Source organism: Taudactylus pleione, unplaced genomic scaffold, assembly GCF_031769625.1.
Source record: "Taudactylus pleione unplaced genomic scaffold, aTauple2 ptg000681l, whole genome shotgun sequence".
NCBI lineage: Eukaryota > Metazoa > Chordata > Amphibia > Anura > Myobatrachidae > Taudactylus > Taudactylus pleione.
Window position 1 is genome coordinate 436013 of NW_028285083.1, and position 20566 is coordinate 456578.

Consider the following 20566-nt stretch of genomic DNA (forward strand, 5'->3'; position numbering starts at 1 on the left):
CCCTATATTACACATACACTATATACTGGCTGTATGACCCTATATTACACACACACTATTATACTGGCTGTATGACCCTATATAACACATACACTATATACTGGCTGTATGACCCTATATTACACATACACTATATACTGGCTGTATGACCCTATATTACACATACACTATATACTGGCTGTATGACCCTATATTACACATACACTATATACTGGCTGTATGACCCTATATTACACATACACTATATACTGGCTGTATGACCCTATATTACACATACACTATATACTGGCTGTATGACCCTATATTACACACACACTATATACTGGCTGTATGACCCTATATTACACATACACTATATACTGGCTGTATAACCCTATATTACACATACACTATATACTGGCTGTATAATCCTATATAAACACATACACTACATACTGGCTGTATGACCCTATATTACACATACACTATATACTGGCTGTATGACCCTATATTACACATACACTATATACTGGCTGTATGACCCTATATTACACATACACTATATACTGGCTGTATGACCCTATATTACACATACACTATATACTGGCTGTATAACCCTATATAACACATACACTATATACTGGCTGTATGACCCTATATTACACATACACTATATACTGGCTGTATAATCCTATATAAACACATACACTATATACTGGCTGTATGACCCTATATTACACATACACTATATACTGGCTGTATAATCCTATATAAACACATACACTATATACTGGCTGTATGACCCTATATTACACATACACTATATACTGGCTGTATGACCCTATATTACACATACACTATATACTGGCTGTATGACCCTATATTACACATACACTATATACTGGCTGTATAATCCTATATAAACACATACACTACATACTGGCTGTATGACCCTATATTACACATACACTATATACTGGCTGTATGACCCTATATTACACATACACAATATACTGGCTGTATGACCCTATATTACACATACACTATATACTGGCTGTATGACCCTATATTACACATACACTATATACTGGCTGTATGACCCTATATTACACATACACTATATACTGGCTGTATGACCCTATATTACACATACACTATATGCTGGCTGTATGACCCTATATTACACATACACTATATACTGGCTGTATGACTCTATATTACACATACACTATATACTGGCTGTATGACTCTATATTACACATACACTATATACTGGCTGTATGACCCTATATTACACATACACTATATACTGGCTGTATAACCCTATATAACACATACACTATATACTGGCTGTATGACCCTATATTACACATACACTATATACTGGCTGTATAACACATACACTACATACTGGCTGTATGACCCTATATTACACATACACTATATACTGGCTGTATGACCCTATATTACACATACACTATATACTGGCTGTATGACCCTATATTACACACACACTATATACTGGCTGTATGACCCTATATTACACATACACTATATACTGGCTGTATGACCCTATATTACACATACACTATATACTGGCTGTATGACCCTATATTACACATACACTATATACTGGCTGTATGACCCTATATTACACATACACTATATACTGGCTGTATGACCCTGTATAACACATACACTATATACTGGCTGTATGACCCTATATTACACATACACTACATACTGGCTGTATGACCCTATATTACACATACACTATATACTGGCTGTATGACCCTATATTACACATACACTATATACTGGCTGTATAATCCTATATAAAGACATACACTATATACTGGCTGTATGACCCTATATTACACATACACTATATACTGGCTGTATGACCCTATATTACACATACACTATATACTGGCTGTATGACCCTATATAACACATACACTATATACTGGCTGTATGACCCTATATTACACATACACTACATACTGGCTGTATGACCCTATATTACACATACACTATATACTGGCTGTATGACCCTATATTACACACACACTATATACTGGCTGTATGACCCTATATTACACATACACTATATACTGGCTGTATGACCCTATATAACACATACACTATATACTGGCTGTATGACCCTATATTACACACACACTATTATACTGGCTGTATGACCCTATATTACACATACACTATATACTGGCTGTATGACCCTATATAACACATACACTATATACTGGCTGTATGACCCTATATTACACATACACTATATACTGGCTGTATAACCCTATATAACACATACACTATATACTGGCTGTATGACCCTATATTACACATACACTATATACTGGCTGTATAACCCTATATAACACATACACTATATACTGGCTGTATGACCCTATATTACACATACACTATATACTGGCTGTATAACCCTATATAACACATACACTATATACTGGCTGTATGACCCTATATTACACATACACTATATACTGGCTGTATAACACATGCACTACATACTGGCTGTATAACACATACACTATATACTGGCTGTATGACCCTATATTACACATACACTATATACTGGCTGTATGACCCTATATTACACATACACTATATACTGGCTGTATAACACATACACTATATACTGGCTGTATAACACATACACTATATACTGACTGTATAACACATACACTACATACTGGCTGTATAACACATGCACTACATACTGGCTGTATAACACATACACTATATACTGGCTGTATGACCCTATATTACACATACACTATATACTGGCTGTATGACCCTATATTACACATACACTATATACTGGCTGTATGACCCTATATTACACATACACTATATACTGGCTGTATGACCCTATATTACACATACACTATATACTGGCTGTATGACCCTATATTACACATACACTATATACTGGCTGTATGACCCTATATTACACATACGCTATATACTGGCTGTATGACCCTATATTACACACACACTATATACTGGCTGTATGACCCTATATTACACACACACTATTATACTGGCTGTATGACCCTATATCACACATACGCTATATACTGGCTGTATGACCCTATATAACACATACACTACATACTGGCTGTATGACCCTATATTACACATACACTATATACTGGCTGTATAACACATACACTATATACTGGCTGTATAACACATACACTATATACTGGCTGTATAACACATGCACTATATACTGGCTGTATAACACATACACTATATACTGGCTGTATAACACATGCACTATATACTGGCTGTATAACACATACACTATATACTGGCTGTATGACCCTATATTACACATACACTATATACTGGCTGTATGACCCTATATTACACACACACTATATACTGGCTGTATGACCCTATATTACACACACACTATTATACTGGCTGTATGACCCTATATAACACATACACTACATACTGGCTGTATGACCCTATATTACACATACACTATATACTGGCTGTATAACACATACACTATATACTGGCTGTATAACACATACACTATATACTGGCTGTATAACACATGCACTATATACTGGCTGTATAACACATACACTATATACTGGCTGTATAACACATGCACTATATACTGGCTGTATAACACATACACTATATACTGGCTGTATGACCCTATATTACACATACACTATATACTGGCTGTATGACCCTATATTACACATGCACTATATACTGGCTGTATAACACATACACTATATACTGGCTGTATAACACATACACTATATACTGGCTGTATAACACATGCACTATATACTGGCTGTATAACACATACACTATATACTGGCTGTATGACCCTATATTACACATACACTATATACTGGCTGTATGACCCTATATTACACATACACTATATACTGGCTGTATAACCCTATATTACACATACACTATATACTGGCTGTATGACCCTATATTACACATACACTATATACTGGCTGTATGACCCTATATTACACATACACTATATACTGGCTGTATAACCCTATATAACACATACACTACATACTGGCTGTATGACCCTATATTACACATACACTATATACTGGCTGTATGACCCTATATTACACATACACTATATACTGGCTGTATGACCCTATATTACACATACACTATATACTGGCTGTATGACCCTATATTACACATACACTATATACTGGCTGTATGACCCTATATTACACATACACTATATACTGGCTGTATAACCCTATATAACACATACACTACATACTGGCTGTATGACCCTATATTACACACACACTATTATACTGGCTGTATGACCCTATATTACACACACACTATATACTGGCTGTATGATCCTATATTACACATACACTATATACTGGCTGTATGACCCTATATTACACACACACTATATACTGGCTGTATGACCCTATATTACACATACACTATATACTGGCTGTATGACCCTATATTACACACACACTATATACTGGCTGTATGATCCTATATTACACATACACTATATACTGGCTGTATGACCCTATATTACACATACACTATATACTGGCTGTATGACCCTATATTACACATACACTATATACTGACTGTATAACACATACACTATATACTGGCTGTATAACACATACACTATATACTGACTGTATAACACATACACTATATACTGGCTGTATAACACATACACTATATACTGGCTGTATGACCCTATATTACACATACACTATATACTGGCTGTATGACCCTATATTACACATACACTATATACTGGCTGTATGACCCTATATTACACATACACTATATACTGGCTGTATGACCCTATATTACACATACACTATATACTGGCTGTATGACCCTATATTACACATACACTACATACTGGCTGTATGACCCTATATTACACATACACTATATACTGGCTGTATGACCCTATATTACACATACACTATATACTGGCTGTATGACCCTATATTACACATACACTATATACTGGCTGTATGACCCTATATTACACATACACTATATACTGGCTGTATGACCCTATATTACACATACACTATATACTGGCTGTATGACCCTATATTACACATACACTATATACTGGCTGTATGACCCTATATTACACATACACTATATACTGGCTGTATGACTCTATATTACACATACACTATATACTGGCTGTATAATCCTATATAAACACATACACTACATACTGGCTGTATGACCCTATATTACACATACACTATATACTGGCTGTATGACCCTATATTACACATACACTATATACTGGCTGTATGACCCTATATTACACATACACTATATACTGGCTGTATAATCCTATATAAACACATACACTACATACTGGCTGTATGACCCTATATTACACATACACTATATACTGGCTGTATGACCCTATATTACACATACACTATATACTGGCTGTATGACCCTATATAACACATACGCTATATACTGGCTGTATGATCCTATATTACACATACACTATATACTGGCTGTATGACCCTATATAACACATATGCTATATACTGGCTGTATGACCCTATATAACACATGCACTACATACTGGCTGTATGACCCTATATTACACATGCACTACATACTGGCTGTATGACCCTATATTACACACACACTATATACTGGCTGTATAACACATGCACTACATACTGGCTGTATAACACATGCACTACATACTGGCTGTATAACACATGCACTATATACTGGCTGTATAACACATGCACTACATACTGGCTGTATAACACATGCACTACATACTGGCTGTATAACACATGCACTACATACTGGCTGCATAACACATGCACTATATACTGGCTGTATAACACATACACTACATACTGGCTGTATAACACATGCACTACATACTGGCTGTATAACACATGCACTACATACTGGCTGTATAACACATGCACTATATACTGGCTGTATAACACATGCACTACATACTGGCTGTATAACACATGCACTATATACTGGCTGTATAACACATGCACTACATACTGGCTGTATGACCCTATATAACACACACACTATTATACTGGCTGTATAACACATGCACTACATACTGGCTGTATAACTCTGTATAACACACAGACAATGTCCTGTCAGATAACACACAGAATGGAGAGGACAGGAGTTGTCTTCTCATCTTACAGAGGTATCAGATTCCTCCGGACCCGAGCTGGTGTCTCTGTCTCTCATCTTCTTCTCCGCTAGTCTCCAAAATGGTTCAAACCTGTCTTCTTCCAGAAATACATAAAATGTATTTATATATATATATATATATATATATATATATATATATATATATATATATACTGTATATACCATGACCCAAGACCCACCCACAGGAAAGCTAGCTCAGTGAAGTATGGGAAACAGAATGAGTGTGTGTAGTATAGAGAACTGTAGGATTTAGGCTGTGAGGTACTGACTGAAGCAGTGGCATGTAGTAATAAGGCATTAGGGCACAGGGCAGCGGTAGTGCTCAGACAGGCAGGACTGAGAGAGCGGGGTGACAGAATGAGAGAGCGGGGTGACAGAATGAGAGAGCGGGGTGACAGAATGGGGGGATGGAATGAGTGAGGGGATAGAATGAGAGAGTGAGGGGATGGAATGAGTGAGGGGATGGAATGAGAGAGTGAGGGGATAGAATGAGAGAGAGGGGATGGAATGAGAGAGTGAGGGGATGGAATGAGAGAGTGAGGGGATGGAATGAGAGAGTGAGGGGATGGAATGAGGTACAACGGTGATGGAATGAGAGAGTGAGGGGATGGAATGAGAGAGTGAGGGGATGGAATGAGAGAGTGGGGGGATGGAATGGGGTACAACGGTGATGGAATGAGAGAGTGAGGGAATGGAATAAGAGAGTAGGGGGATGAAATGAGAGAATGGGGGGATGGAATAAGAGTGGCATGATGGAATGAGGTACAACGGTGATGGAATGAGAGAGTGGGGGGATTAAATAAGAGAGTGGGGGGATGGAATAAGAGTGGCATGATGGAATGAGGTACAACGGTGATAGAATGAGAGGGGATGGAATAAGAGAGTGAGGGAATGGAATAAGAGAGTAGGGGGATGAAATGAGAGAATGGGGGGATGGAATAAGAGTGGCATGATGGAATGAGGTACAACGGTGATGGAATGAGAGAGTGGGAGGATTAAATAAGAGAGTGGGGGGATTGAATAAGAGTGGCATGATGGAATGAGGTACAACGGTGATAGAATGAGAGGGGATGGAATAAGAGAGTGAGGGGATGGAATGAGAGTGAGGGGATGGAATGAGAGAGTGAGGGGATGGAATGAGAGAGTGGGGGGATGGAATGAGGTACAACGGAGATGGAATGAGAGAGTGAGGGGATGGAATGAGAGAGTGAGGGGATGGAATGAGAGAGTGGGGGGATGGAATGAGGTACAACGGAGATGGAATGAGAGAGTGAGGGGATGGAATAAGAGAGTGGGGGGATGAAATGAGAGAGTGGGGGGATGGAATAAGGTGGCATAATGGATTGAGGTACAACAGTGATGGAATGAGAGAGTGGAGGGATGGAATGAGAGAGTGGGGTGATGGAAAGAGTGGGGGGATGGAATAAGAGGATGGGGTGATGGAATGAGGTACAACAGTGATGGAATGAGAGAGTGGGATGTTGGAATGAGAAAGTAGGGTGATGGAATGAGAGAGTGGGGGGATGGAATAAGAGGGTGGGGGGATGAAATGAGGTACAACGGTGATGGAATGAGGTACAATGGTGATGGAATGAGGTACAATGGTGATGGAATGAGAGTGTAGGATGATGGAATGAGAGTAGGGGATGGAATAAGAGGGTGTTGTGTTGAAATGAGGTACAACATTGATGGAATGAGAGAGTGGGGGGATGTAATGAAAGAGTGGGGGGGATGGAATAAGAGGGTGGGGGGGATGGAATGAGAGTGGGGGGATGGAATGAGGTACTACAGTGATGGGATGAGAGAGTGGGATGTTGGAATGAGGCAGTGTAGTTATTATGTACCTTTAATGTTACGCGGAACGTCCAGACAGATCTGAGGGAAAACTCCTTCCCCTCGCAGGGTAATGATCTCTGGCTCCAGATGGGCAACATGTAGCTGAATGATCCGCTGAAAGTATTCTGGGACTCCAGGAAAATACGAGACCTTCAGGATTTCCTCCCCCCCAGCAGGAATGTGACCCTAATAACCATAGGAGATTGAATGTGATAGACCAGAGATTATAGTATTTATCATGTTACTAGCTGAAGTACCCGGTGTTACCTGGGTTTACATCTTCAAGTTGTTACGTTTTAGTATAAGAAACAGTATGATTTACAGCCGACCGCATGGCCAGCGGTTCTAATCCCAGCAGCGGCAGCCCGACAGAGGAGGAAATCCCGATCGTCCCTAAGGTAAGCACAACTAACCTAATTCTACCCCCTAACCCTCCCTTAGGGGTGCCTAACCCTAACCCCCCTCTAAGAGGCTAAACCTAACCTAACCCCCCCCCCTTCCCCGCAGCCTAACCCTAACCTCTCCACGGGGGCGCCTAACCCTAACCCACCCTTCCCCTAGCCTAACCCTAACCCACCCTTCCCCTAGCCTAACCCTAACCTCCCATGGGGGGTGCCTAACCCTAAGTCCCCCCTGGGAGCCCCTAACCTAACCCTCCCGGCGTAGGTCTAATGACAGGCGTCCTATATTTACCTCATGGTTAGGTTTGGTCAACACTACTATTTCTCACGAGAGATTCATGTGCCTTAAACGTTAATGTCCTCTTAAATTTGGCAGGGTTTGGCCCTTTGGCATTCTTCAAGATACGCCTTGGCTCCCGCAGGGGTCTCCGTCCCCCCTCCCTGTGGCATATGTGTGACCTTTTGGCGGCTCCTCAGCCCATCGTCTCTCTTTTCATATGTGCTAAGTCCGTGCTGGAAATTCCGGGACCACATGCTGTAAACTTTTTTGTTTCGTTTTATAAAACTTGCAATTAAAATACTCAATGAAAAAAAAAAAGAATAGACTGAAGTGATGAGTGAGGGCTGAGAGGTTACAGTAGTCTCAGCGGGAAATGGTGAGAGCGTGAATCAGAGGTAAGGAAGGACCCACTCCACCATCTGCTGCACCACTTAGAAAGACAAACGTAAAATGCATCCGGACAGGACGGATGTGTAACATTTTCTTGTGCACAAAAAAGTACAAAATATATATATACAGTGTATAGCCGTTTTTTCTAGAAACAAAATGTGCCTATGCCCAATACTATCGTCCCCTCCATAACCGGGTTGTAAAAGTTCTCAGCCACTAGGTGGCAGTATCTGCCCTATGTATCACGCTGTGAATTCTGCTCCCAGACTCCTCTGTCAACACCAGATATTATGTAACAACTTCTACATTTCTTCATTTATTTTGTGTCTTTATTACAATTTATTATTTAATAACAACCAGACATTCATCCCTGATACCATAATAATTGCTGCTGCAGTCTGTGGGGGGACATAGGGACTATAGTAGCATCTGACCATCACATATATATAACATAATGTTAGCTCTGTACCTGCTGCTACACTGTACTATGAGCTAGAGGCAGCCATGTAGCAGTCCCTCCAGTGGTCACAGTGCTGAGTGCCAGGCCTTAGGGGAGTACACACTGAGAACACGGAGCTCTCGTGCCATACACCTATGGCAGTACCGAAGCCACAACACCTGCTTACACAGCTCTGCCCAGCATCCTTACCCATGTACTATCCCTGTGCTCACGTGTAATTCAGGTTGGCCGATGGTTTATTTTCTGTACTCTGGTCTTCCCAGCTTGTTCTGTGGTGACTTTGTGTGATTAGACCGGAGTTGGGGTCTGCTCCCTCATAGGACGTATTACTGAGCAGAGACGTCCATCACTGTGTGCAGGTCTCCTATATAACTCAGCTGTGTATATAACCACCGAGTACACTCACAGGAGGACACTAATGCCACGTATCCATCACTGTGTGCAGGTCTCCTATATAACTCAGCTGTGTATATAACCACCGAGTACACTCACAGGAGGACACTAATGCCACGTATCCATCACTGTGTGCAGGTCTCCTATATAACTCAGCTGTGTATATAACCACCGAGTACACTCACAGGAGGACACTAATGCCACGTATCCATCACTGTGTGCAGGTCTCCTATATAGCTCAGCTGTGTATATAACCACCGAGTACACTCACAGGAGGACACTAATGCCACGTATCCATCACTGTGTGCAGGTCTCCTATATAACTCAGCTGTGTATATAACCACCGAGTACACTCACAGGAGGACACTAATGCCACGTATCCATCACTGTGTGCAGGTCTCCTATATAGCTCAGCTGTGTATATAACCACCGAGTACACTCACAGGAGGACACTAATGCCGCGTATCCATCAGTGTGTGCAGGTCTCTTATATAACTCAGCTGTGTATATAACCACCGAGTACACTCACAGGAGGACACTAATGCCACGTATCCATCACTGTGTGCAGGTCTCCTATATAACTCAGCTGTGTATATAACCACCGAGTACACTCACAGGAGGACACTAATGCCACGTATCCATCACTGTGTGCAGGTCTCCTATATAACTCAGCTGTGTATATAACCACCGAGTACACTCACAGGAGGACACTAATGCCACGTATCCATCACTGTGTGCAGGTCTCCTATATAACTCAGCTGTGTATATAACCACCGAGTACACTCACAGGAGGACACTAATGCCACGTATCCATCACTGTGTGCAGGTCTCCTATATAACTCAGCTGTGTATATAACCACCGAGTACACTCACAGGAGGACACTAATGCCACGTATCCATCAGTGTGTGCAGGTCTCTTATATAACTCAGCTGTGTATATAACCACCGAGTACACTCACAGGAGGACACTAATGCCGCGTATCCATCAGTGTGTGCAGGTCTCCTATATAACTCAGCTGTGTATATAACCACCGAGTACACTCACAGGAGGACACTAATGCCACGTATCCATCAGTGTGTGCAGGTCTCCTATATAACTCAGCTGTGTATATAACCACGAGTACACTCACAGGAGGACACTAATGCCACGTATCCATCACTGTGTGCAGGTCTCCTATATAGCTCAGCTGTGTATATAACCACCGAGTACACTCACAGGAGGACACTAATGCCGCGTATCCATCAGTGTGTGCAGGTCTCTTATATAACTCAGCTGTGTATATAACCACCGAGTACACTCACAGGAGGACACTAATGCCGCGTATCCATCAGTGTGTGCAGGTCTCCTATATAACTCAGCTGTGTATATAACCACCGAGTACACTCACAGGAGGACACTAATGCCACGTATCCATCAGTGTGTACAGGTCTCCTATATAACTCAGCTGTGTATATAACCACCGAGTACACTCACAGGAGGACACTAATGCCGCGTATCCATCAGTGTGTGCAGGTCTCCTATATAACTCAGCTGTGTATATAACCACCGAGTACACTCACAGGAGGACACTAATGCCACGTATCCATCACTGTGTGCAGGTCTCCTATATAACTCAGCTGTGTATATAACCACCGAGTACACTCACAGGAGGACACTAATGCCACGTATCCATCACTGTGTGCAGGTCTCCTATATAACTCAGCTGTGTATATAACCACCGAGTACACTCACAGGAGGACACTAATGCCACGTATCCATCACTGTGTGCAGGTCTCCTATATAACTCAGCTGTGTATATAACCACCGAGTACACTCACAGGAGGACACTAATGCCACGTATCCATCACTGTGTGCAGGTCTCCTATATAACTCAGCTGTGTATATAACCACCGAGTACACTCACAGGAGGACACTAATGCCACGTATCCATCACTGTGTGCAGGTCTCCTATATAACTCAGCTGTGTATATAACCACCGAGTACACTCACAGGAGGACACTAATGCCACGTATCCATCACTGTGTGCAGGTCTCCTATATAGCTCAGCTGTGTATATAACCACCGAGTACACTCACAGGAGGACACTAATGCCACGTATCCATCACTGTGTGCAGGTCTCCTATATAACTCAGCTGTGTATATAACCACCGAGTACACTCACAGGAGGACACTAATGCCACGTATCCATCACTGTGTGCAGGTCTCCTATATAGCTCAGCTGTGTATATAACCACCGAGTACACTCACAGGAGGACACTAATGCCGCGTATCCATCAGTGTGTGCAGGTCTCTTATATAACTCAGCTGTGTATATAACCACCGAGTACACTCACAGGAGGACACTAATGCCACGTATCCATCACTGTGTGCAGGTCTCCTATATAACTCAGCTGTGTATATAACCACCGAGTACACTCACAGGAGGACACTAATGCCACGTATCCATCACTGTGTGCAGGTCTCCTATATAACTCAGCTGTGTATATAACCACCGAGTACACTCACAGGAGGACACTAATGCCACGTATCCATCACTGTGTGCAGGTCTCCTATATAACTCAGCTGTGTATATAACCACCGAGTACACTCACAGGAGGACACTAATGCCGCGTATCCATCACTGTGTGCAGGTCTCCTATATAACTCAGCTGTGTATATAACCACCGAGTACACTCACAGGAGGACACTAATGCCACGTATCCATCACTGTGTGCAGGTCTCCTATATAACTCAGCTGTGTATATAACCACCGAGTACACTCACAGGAGGACACTAATGCCACGTATCCATCAGTGTGTGCAGGTCTCTTATATAACTCAGCTGTGTATATAACCACCGAGTACACTCACAGGAGGACACTAATGCCGCGTATCCATCAGTGTGTGCAGGTCTCCTATATAACTCAGCTGTGTATATAACCACCGAGTACACTCACAGGAGGACACTAATGCCACGTATCCATCAGTGTGTGCAGGTCTCCTATATAACTCAGCTGTGTATATAACCACGAGTACACTCACAGGAGGACACTAATGCCACGTATCCATCACTGTGTGCAGGTCTCCTATATAGCTCAGCTGTGTATATAACCACCGAGTACACTCACAGGAGGACACTAATGCCGCGTATCCATCAGTGTGTGCAGGTCTCTTATATAACTCAGCTGTGTATATAACCACCGAGTACACTCACAGGAGGACACTAATGCCGCGTATCCATCAGTGTGTGCAGGTCTCCTATATAACTCAGCTGTGTATATAACCACCGAGTACACTCACAGGAGGACACTAATGCCACGTATCCATCAGTGTGTGCAGGTCTCCTATATAACTCAGCTGTGTATATAACCACCGAGTACACTCACAGGAGGACACTAATGCCGCGTATCCATCAGTGTGTGCAGGTCTCCTATATAACTCAGCTGTGTATATAACCACCGAGTACACTCACAGGAGGACACTAATGCCGCGTATCCATCAGTGTGTGCAGGTCTCTTATATAACTCAGCTGTGTATATAACCACCGTGTACACTCACAGGAGGACACTAATGCCGCGTATCCATCAGTGTGTACAGGTCTCCTATATAACTCAGCTGTGTATATAACCACCGTGTACACTCACAGGAGGACACTAATGCCGCGTATCCATCAGTGTGTGCAGGTCTCTTATATAACTCAGCTGTGTATATAACCACCGTGTACACTCACAGGAGGACACTAATGCCGCGTATCCATCAGTGTGTACAGGTCTCCTATATAACTCAGCTGTGTATATAACCACCGTGTACACTCACAGGAGGACACTAATGCCGCGTATCCACTAGGCGATTAAAATGAGCGATTGAACGAATACGACATAGTTATCGTTCAATCGCACATTAATTGTTCGGGTATGAAAATGTCGAAATGACCAGCGATGCGCTCCCGCTGGTCGTTTTCGACATCAATCATCACCCTGCTGATAACGACAGAATCGGTATGAAAGCGGCAGCCTGACAGCGCTGGAAATCCCGATCGATAAGTAATGACTAAACCTAACCTAACCCCCCTAACCCTAACCTCCCTCTTCCCCTCTGCCTAACCCTAACCCCCCCCTTCCCCGCTGCCTAAACCTAAGTCCCCCGGGGGGGTGCCTAACCCTGACCCTCCCTCCCCCTAGCCTAACCCTCCCTCCCCCTAGCCTAACCCTAACCCTCTCGGGGGGGGTGCCTAACCCTAAATCCCCCCCCACGGGTGCGCTAAACCTAACCCTCCCCTCCCCGTGGCTGTCCGCTCGCGGCGCTCTGCATCCCTTCGATCGGGATGCCGGGCGCCGGTCTCCCGGCGTCAGTGAAATGAGCGGCGTCTACATCTAGACGCCGGGCATTTCACCCTCGCCAGGATATGACAGTGGGGAAGCCGGCTGTCGGTGTAATGTCAGCCGGCTTCCCGATTGCATCCCATAACGACAGATTGGGCATGTTCGGGGATGAGGGAGGGTGCCTGCACTGAACGACGTATCTTTCTGTGTAGGCACTGCGCATTATAAGGAACGACTGTATGATTACAATGTTGTAATCGTACTGTCGTTCCTCTTTCTGCTAGTGGATACGCACTTTAACACCGGGCATAGGGACTTGGGAGACACGGATGCTGGATGAGAGAGAATGAGTGGGCACTTACACTGGTAAAGGGAGATTAGTAGACACTCACACTGGTAAAGGGAGATTAGTAGACACTTACACTGGTAAAGGGAGATTAGTAGACACTTACACTGGTAAAGGGAGATTAGTAGACACTTACACTGGTAAAGGGAGATTAGTAGACACTTACACTGGTAAAGGGAGATTAGTAGACACTTACACTGGTAAAGGGAGATTAGTAGACACTTACACTGGTAAAGGGAGATTAGTAGACACTTACAATGGTAAAGGGAGATTAGTAGACACTTACACTGGTAAAGGGAGATTAGTAGACACTTACACTGGTAAAGGGAGATTAGTAGACACTCACACTGGTAATGGGGGATTAGTAGACACTCACACTAGGTAATGGAGGGATTAGTGGACATTTACACTGGTTAAGGGGGAATTAGTGGACACTCACAATAGGTAAGGGCGGATTGGTGGACACTTACACTAGATAAGGGGGGAGGATTTAGTGGACACTTAAACTAGATAAGGGGGGAGGATTAGTGGACACTTCCACAAGATAAGGGGGGGATTAGTGGACTCTCACAATAGGTAAAGGGGATTACTGGACACTTACAATGTATAAGGGGGACTAGCGGATACTCACATTGGCTAAGGGGGGATTAGTCTATGTAGGGAGGAATGAGAGTATACTCACACTGTGCGGCTCTACAATCGGCTCCCCAGGATGAGGGGATGGCTGGCTGATGGGGGGGCTCTTGGTCAGCACAGTGAATGGGAAACTGACCTTCCCGCTGTTCTTCAGGACAATGTCTGCTTCAGTCACTTGGTAAAACATCTGTGCGGAAAATATATACACACGAGAAACATGTAACACATCACCAGCACATACATGTATACACATGAGAAACATGTAACACATCACCAGCACATACATGTATACACATGAGAAACATGTAACACATCACCAGCACATACATGGATGGTTTTGTGCTACTTGGTATAGCTGTGTATACATGTATGTACATGGGAAACATGTAACACATCACCAGGCAATGATAATATAATGGTCACCTGTACGCCATAGTCGATGTCTCTGGTACTGAGGGTGTAGCGGACGAGTGCGGCCTCGCCGTACAGGCTAATCTCATACCCCGGCCCATCACACACCGCACACAGGGCTCTGGCCTGGGCCTTGATGTCCGAGTGCCCATAAAACGTGAAAGAGAAAATCTGGCTCTCTCCCGGCTGCAGGTTCCCAAACTGGGGCAGAATATCGAAAACCTGGAGAAGAGCATGAGAAAAAATGGACACATTACATCTGTGTACCACGTTACATGCATGGGCGTAGGAACCATCTATATATTACATCAGTAGCAGCCTGTGTACCACATGTTACATACATAGGTGTCGGTACCATGTACATATTACATCAGTAGCAGCTCCTCCGCCCCTGCCTGGGATCATCTCTGTGTACCGCATGTTACATACATAGGTGTCGGTACCATGTACATATTACATCAGTAGCAGCTCCTCTGCCCCCGCCTGGGATCATCTCTGTGTACCGCATGTTACATGCATAGGTGTACGAATCATGTACATATTACATCAGTAGCAGCTCCTCTGCCCCCCGCCTGGGATCATCTCTGTGTACCGCATGTTACATGTATGGGTGTAGGTACCATGTACATATGACATCAGTAGCAGCTCCTCTGTCCCCGCCTGGGATCATCTCTGTGTACCACATGTTACATGTATGGGTGTACGAATCATGTACATATTACATCAGTAGCAGCTCCTCTGCCCCCGCCTGGGATCATCTCTGTGTACTGCATGTTACACGTATGGGTGTAGAAACCATGTACATATTACATCAGTAGCAGTTCCTCTGTCCCTGCCTGGGATCATCTCTGTGTACCGCATGTTACATGTATGGGTGTAGGAACCATGTACATATTACATCAGTAGCAGCTCCTCTGCCCCCGCCTGGGATCATCTCTGTGTACCGCATGTTACATGTATGGGTGTAGGAATCATGTACATATTACATCAATAGCAGCTCCCCTGCCCCCGTCTGGGATCATCTCTGTGTACCGCATGTTACATACATAGGTGTAGGAACCATGTACATATTACATCAGTAGCAGCTCCTCTGCCCCCGCCTGGGATCATCTCTGTGTACCGCATGTTACATGTATGGGTGTAGGAACCATGTACATATTACATCAGTAGCAGCTCCTCTGCCCCCCCCTGGGATCATCTCTGTGTACCGCATGTTACATGTATGGGTGTAGGAATCATGTACATATTACATCTGTGTACCACACGTTACATGTATGGGTGTAGGTACCATGTACATATTACATCAGCAGCAGCTCCTCTGCCCCCGCCTGGGATCATCTCTGTGTACCGCATGTTACATGTATGGGTGTAGGAACCATGTACATATTACATCAGTAGCAGCTCCCCTGCCCCCGCCTGGGATCATCTCTGTGTACCGCATGTTACATGTATGGGTGTAAGAACCATGTACATATTACATCAGTAGCAGCTCCTCTGTCCCCGCCTGGGATCATCTCTGTGTACCGCATGTTACATGTATGGGTGTAGGAACCATGTACATATTACATCAGTAGCAGCTCCCCTGCCCCCGCCTGGGATCATCTCTGTGTACCGCATGTTACATGTATGGGTGTAGGAACCATGTACATATTACATCAGTAGCAGCTCCCCTGCCCCCGCCTGGGATCATCTCTGTGTACCGCATGTTACATGTATGGGTGTAGGAACCATGTACATATTACATCAGAAGCAGCTCCTCTGCCCCCGCCTGGGATCATCTCTGTGTACCGCATGTTACATGTATGGGTGTAGGAACCATGTACATAATACATCAGTAGCAGCTCCTCTGCCCCCGCCTGGAATCATCTCTGTGTACCGCATGTTACATGTATGGGTGTAGGAACCATGTACATATTACATCAGTAGCAGCTCCTCTGTCCCCGCCTGGGATCATCTCTGTGTACCGCATGTTACATACATAGGTGTAGGAACCATGTACATATTACATCAGTAGCAGCTCCTCTGCCCCCGCCTGGGATCATCTCTGTGTACCGCATGTTACATGTATGGGTGTAGGAACCATGTACATATTACATCTGTGTACCACACGTTACATGTATGGGTGTAGGTACCATGTACATATTACATCAGCAGCAGCTCCTCTGTCCCCGCCTGGGATCATCTCTGTGTACCGCATGTTACATGTATGGGTGTAGGAACCATGTACATATTACATCTGTGTACCACACGTTACATGTAAGGGTGTAGGTACCATGTACATATTACATCAGCAGCAGCTCCTCTGTCCCCGCCTGGGATCATCTCTGTGTACCGCATGTTACATGCATGGGTGTAGGAACCATGTACATATTACATCAGTAGCAGCTCCCCTGCCCCCGCCTGGGATCATCTCTGTGTACCGCATGTTACATGTATGGGTGTAAGAACCATGTACATATTACATCAGTAGCAGCTCCTCTGTCCCCGCCTGGGATCATCTCTGTGTACCGCATGTTACATGTATGGGTGTAGGAACCATGTACATATTACATCAGTAGCAGCTCCCCTGCCCCGGCCTGGGATCATCTCTGTGTACCGCATGTTACATGTATGGGTGTAGGAACAATGTACATATTGCATCAGTAGCAGCTCCCCTGCCCCCGCCTGGGATCATCTCTGTGTACCGCATGTTACATGTATGGGTGTAGGAACCATGTACATATTACATCAGTAGCAGCTCCCCTGCCCCCGCCTGGGATCATCTCTGTGTACCACATGTTACATGTATGGGTGTGGGAACCATGTACATATTACATCAGTAGCAGCTCCTCTGTCCCCGCCTGGGATCATCTCTGTGTACCGCATGTTACATGTATGGGTGTAGGAACCATGTACATATTACATCAGTAGCAGCTCCCCTGCCCCCGCCTGGGATCATCTCTGTGTACCGCATGTTACATGTATGGGTGTAGGAACCATGTACATATTACATCAGTAGCAGCTCCCCTGCCCCCGCCTGGGATCATCTCTGTGTACCGCATGTTACATGTATGGGTGTAGGAACCATGTACATATTACATCAGAAGCAGCTCCTCTGCCCCCGCCTGGGATCATCTCTGTGTACCGCATGTTACATGTATGGGTGTAGGAACCATGTACATAATACATCAGTAGCAGCTCCTCTGCCCCCGCCTGGGATCATCTCTGTGTACCGCATGTTACATGTATGGGTGTAGGAACCATGTACATATTACATCAGTAGCAGCTCCTCTGTCCCCGCCTGGGATCATCTCTGTGTACCGCATGTTACATACATAGGTGTAGGAACCATGTACATATTACATCAGTAGCAGCTCCTCTGCCCCCGCCTGGGATCATCTCTGTGTACCGCATGTTACATGTATGGGTGTAGGAACCATGTACATATTACATCTGTGTACCACACGTTACATGTATGGGTGTAGGTACCATGTACATATTACATCAGCAGCAGCTCCTCTGTCCCCGCCTGGGATCATCTCTGTGTACCGCATGTTACATGTATGGGTGTAGGAACCATGTACATATTACATCTGTGTACCACACGTTACATGTATGGGTGTAGGTACCATGTACATATTACATCAGCAGCAGCTCCTCTGTCCCCGCCTGGGATCATCTCTGTGTACCGCATGTTACATGTATGGGTGTAGGAACCATGTACATATTACATCAGTAGCAGCTCCCCTGCCCCCGCCTGGGATCATCTCTGTGTACCGCATGTTACATGTATGGGTGTAAGAACCATGTACATATTACATCAGTAGCAGCTCCCCTGCCCCGGCCTGGGATCATCTCTGTGTACCGCATGTTACATGTATGGGTGTAGGAACCATGTACATATTGCATCAGTAGCAGCTCCCCTGCCCCCGCCTGGGATCATCTCTGTGTACCGCATGTTACATGTATGGGTGTAGGAACCATGTACATATTACATCAGTAGCAGCTCCCCTGCCCCCGCCTGGGATCATCTCTGTGTACCACATGTTACATGTATGGGTGTGGGAACCATGTACATATTACATCAGTAGCAGCTCCTCTGTCCCCGCCTGGGATCATCTCTGTGTACCGCATGTTACATGTATGGGTGTAGGAACCATGTACATATTACATCAGTATCAGCTCCCCTGCCCCCGCCTGGGATCATCTCAACGCACTTTGGTGAAAATCGGGGGCACAACTGTGCACAATTAATGGGTATGAGGGTTTTGTGCCTCGCCTCAGCTATTATGCAGTGAATGAGGCTCACTGGGGCCAAGGGATGAAGCCAGTGACTAGGACACACAATATATGGCTACTGCTCACCTCCTCCACTCCTGTTAGGTCATGATCTTCTGCCAAAGCATCCCCATCTCCATTGCCCAACAGCACAGTCTAGACACAAACAAACCCAAATAAACTGTGATAAAATAGGGATAAGAGAAAGGAAAGATAGTAGGCGGCGCAAGTGTTGCGGGTGATGAAACAGGATGATGGACTTTAATAAAAAAGAAATAGTATATAAAAGAACAATGCTTCCCTTAGTACTCATGGGGAGTTCAAGAAAATGTTCTCAATGGAAACAAAGGAAATAAACCTGTCACATACTGTACATATCCACTGTCTTATCATTGTGTCGGTTCCAGGATAGAACCTGATGCAGAAAGGCAGAAGCTCTAACACCGATCTGATAGGATAGAGAGATGTGAGGAGAGGACACTGATCTGATAGGATAGAGAGATGTGAGGAGAGGACACTGATCTGATAGGATAGAGAGATGTGAGGAGAGGACACTGATCTGATAGGAAACAGAGATCTGAGGAGAGGACACTGATC

General features: G+C 44.1%; 1 protein-coding gene across 1 annotated transcript in view; it reads right to left on the reverse strand.

The window, feature by feature from the left end:
- The window catches only part of HYDIN (HYDIN axonemal central pair apparatus protein), a 329731-nt gene that overhangs the window by 129303 nt on the left and 179862 nt on the right, over positions 1 to 20566 (reverse strand). The window contains 5 exon segments of the mRNA XM_088455949.1: positions 6247 to 6335; positions 8103 to 8280; positions 15348 to 15488; positions 15725 to 15934; positions 20057 to 20125. Coding sequence (XP_088312075.1) covers positions 6247 to 6335; positions 8103 to 8280; positions 15348 to 15488; positions 15725 to 15934; positions 20057 to 20125 — 687 coding nt within the window.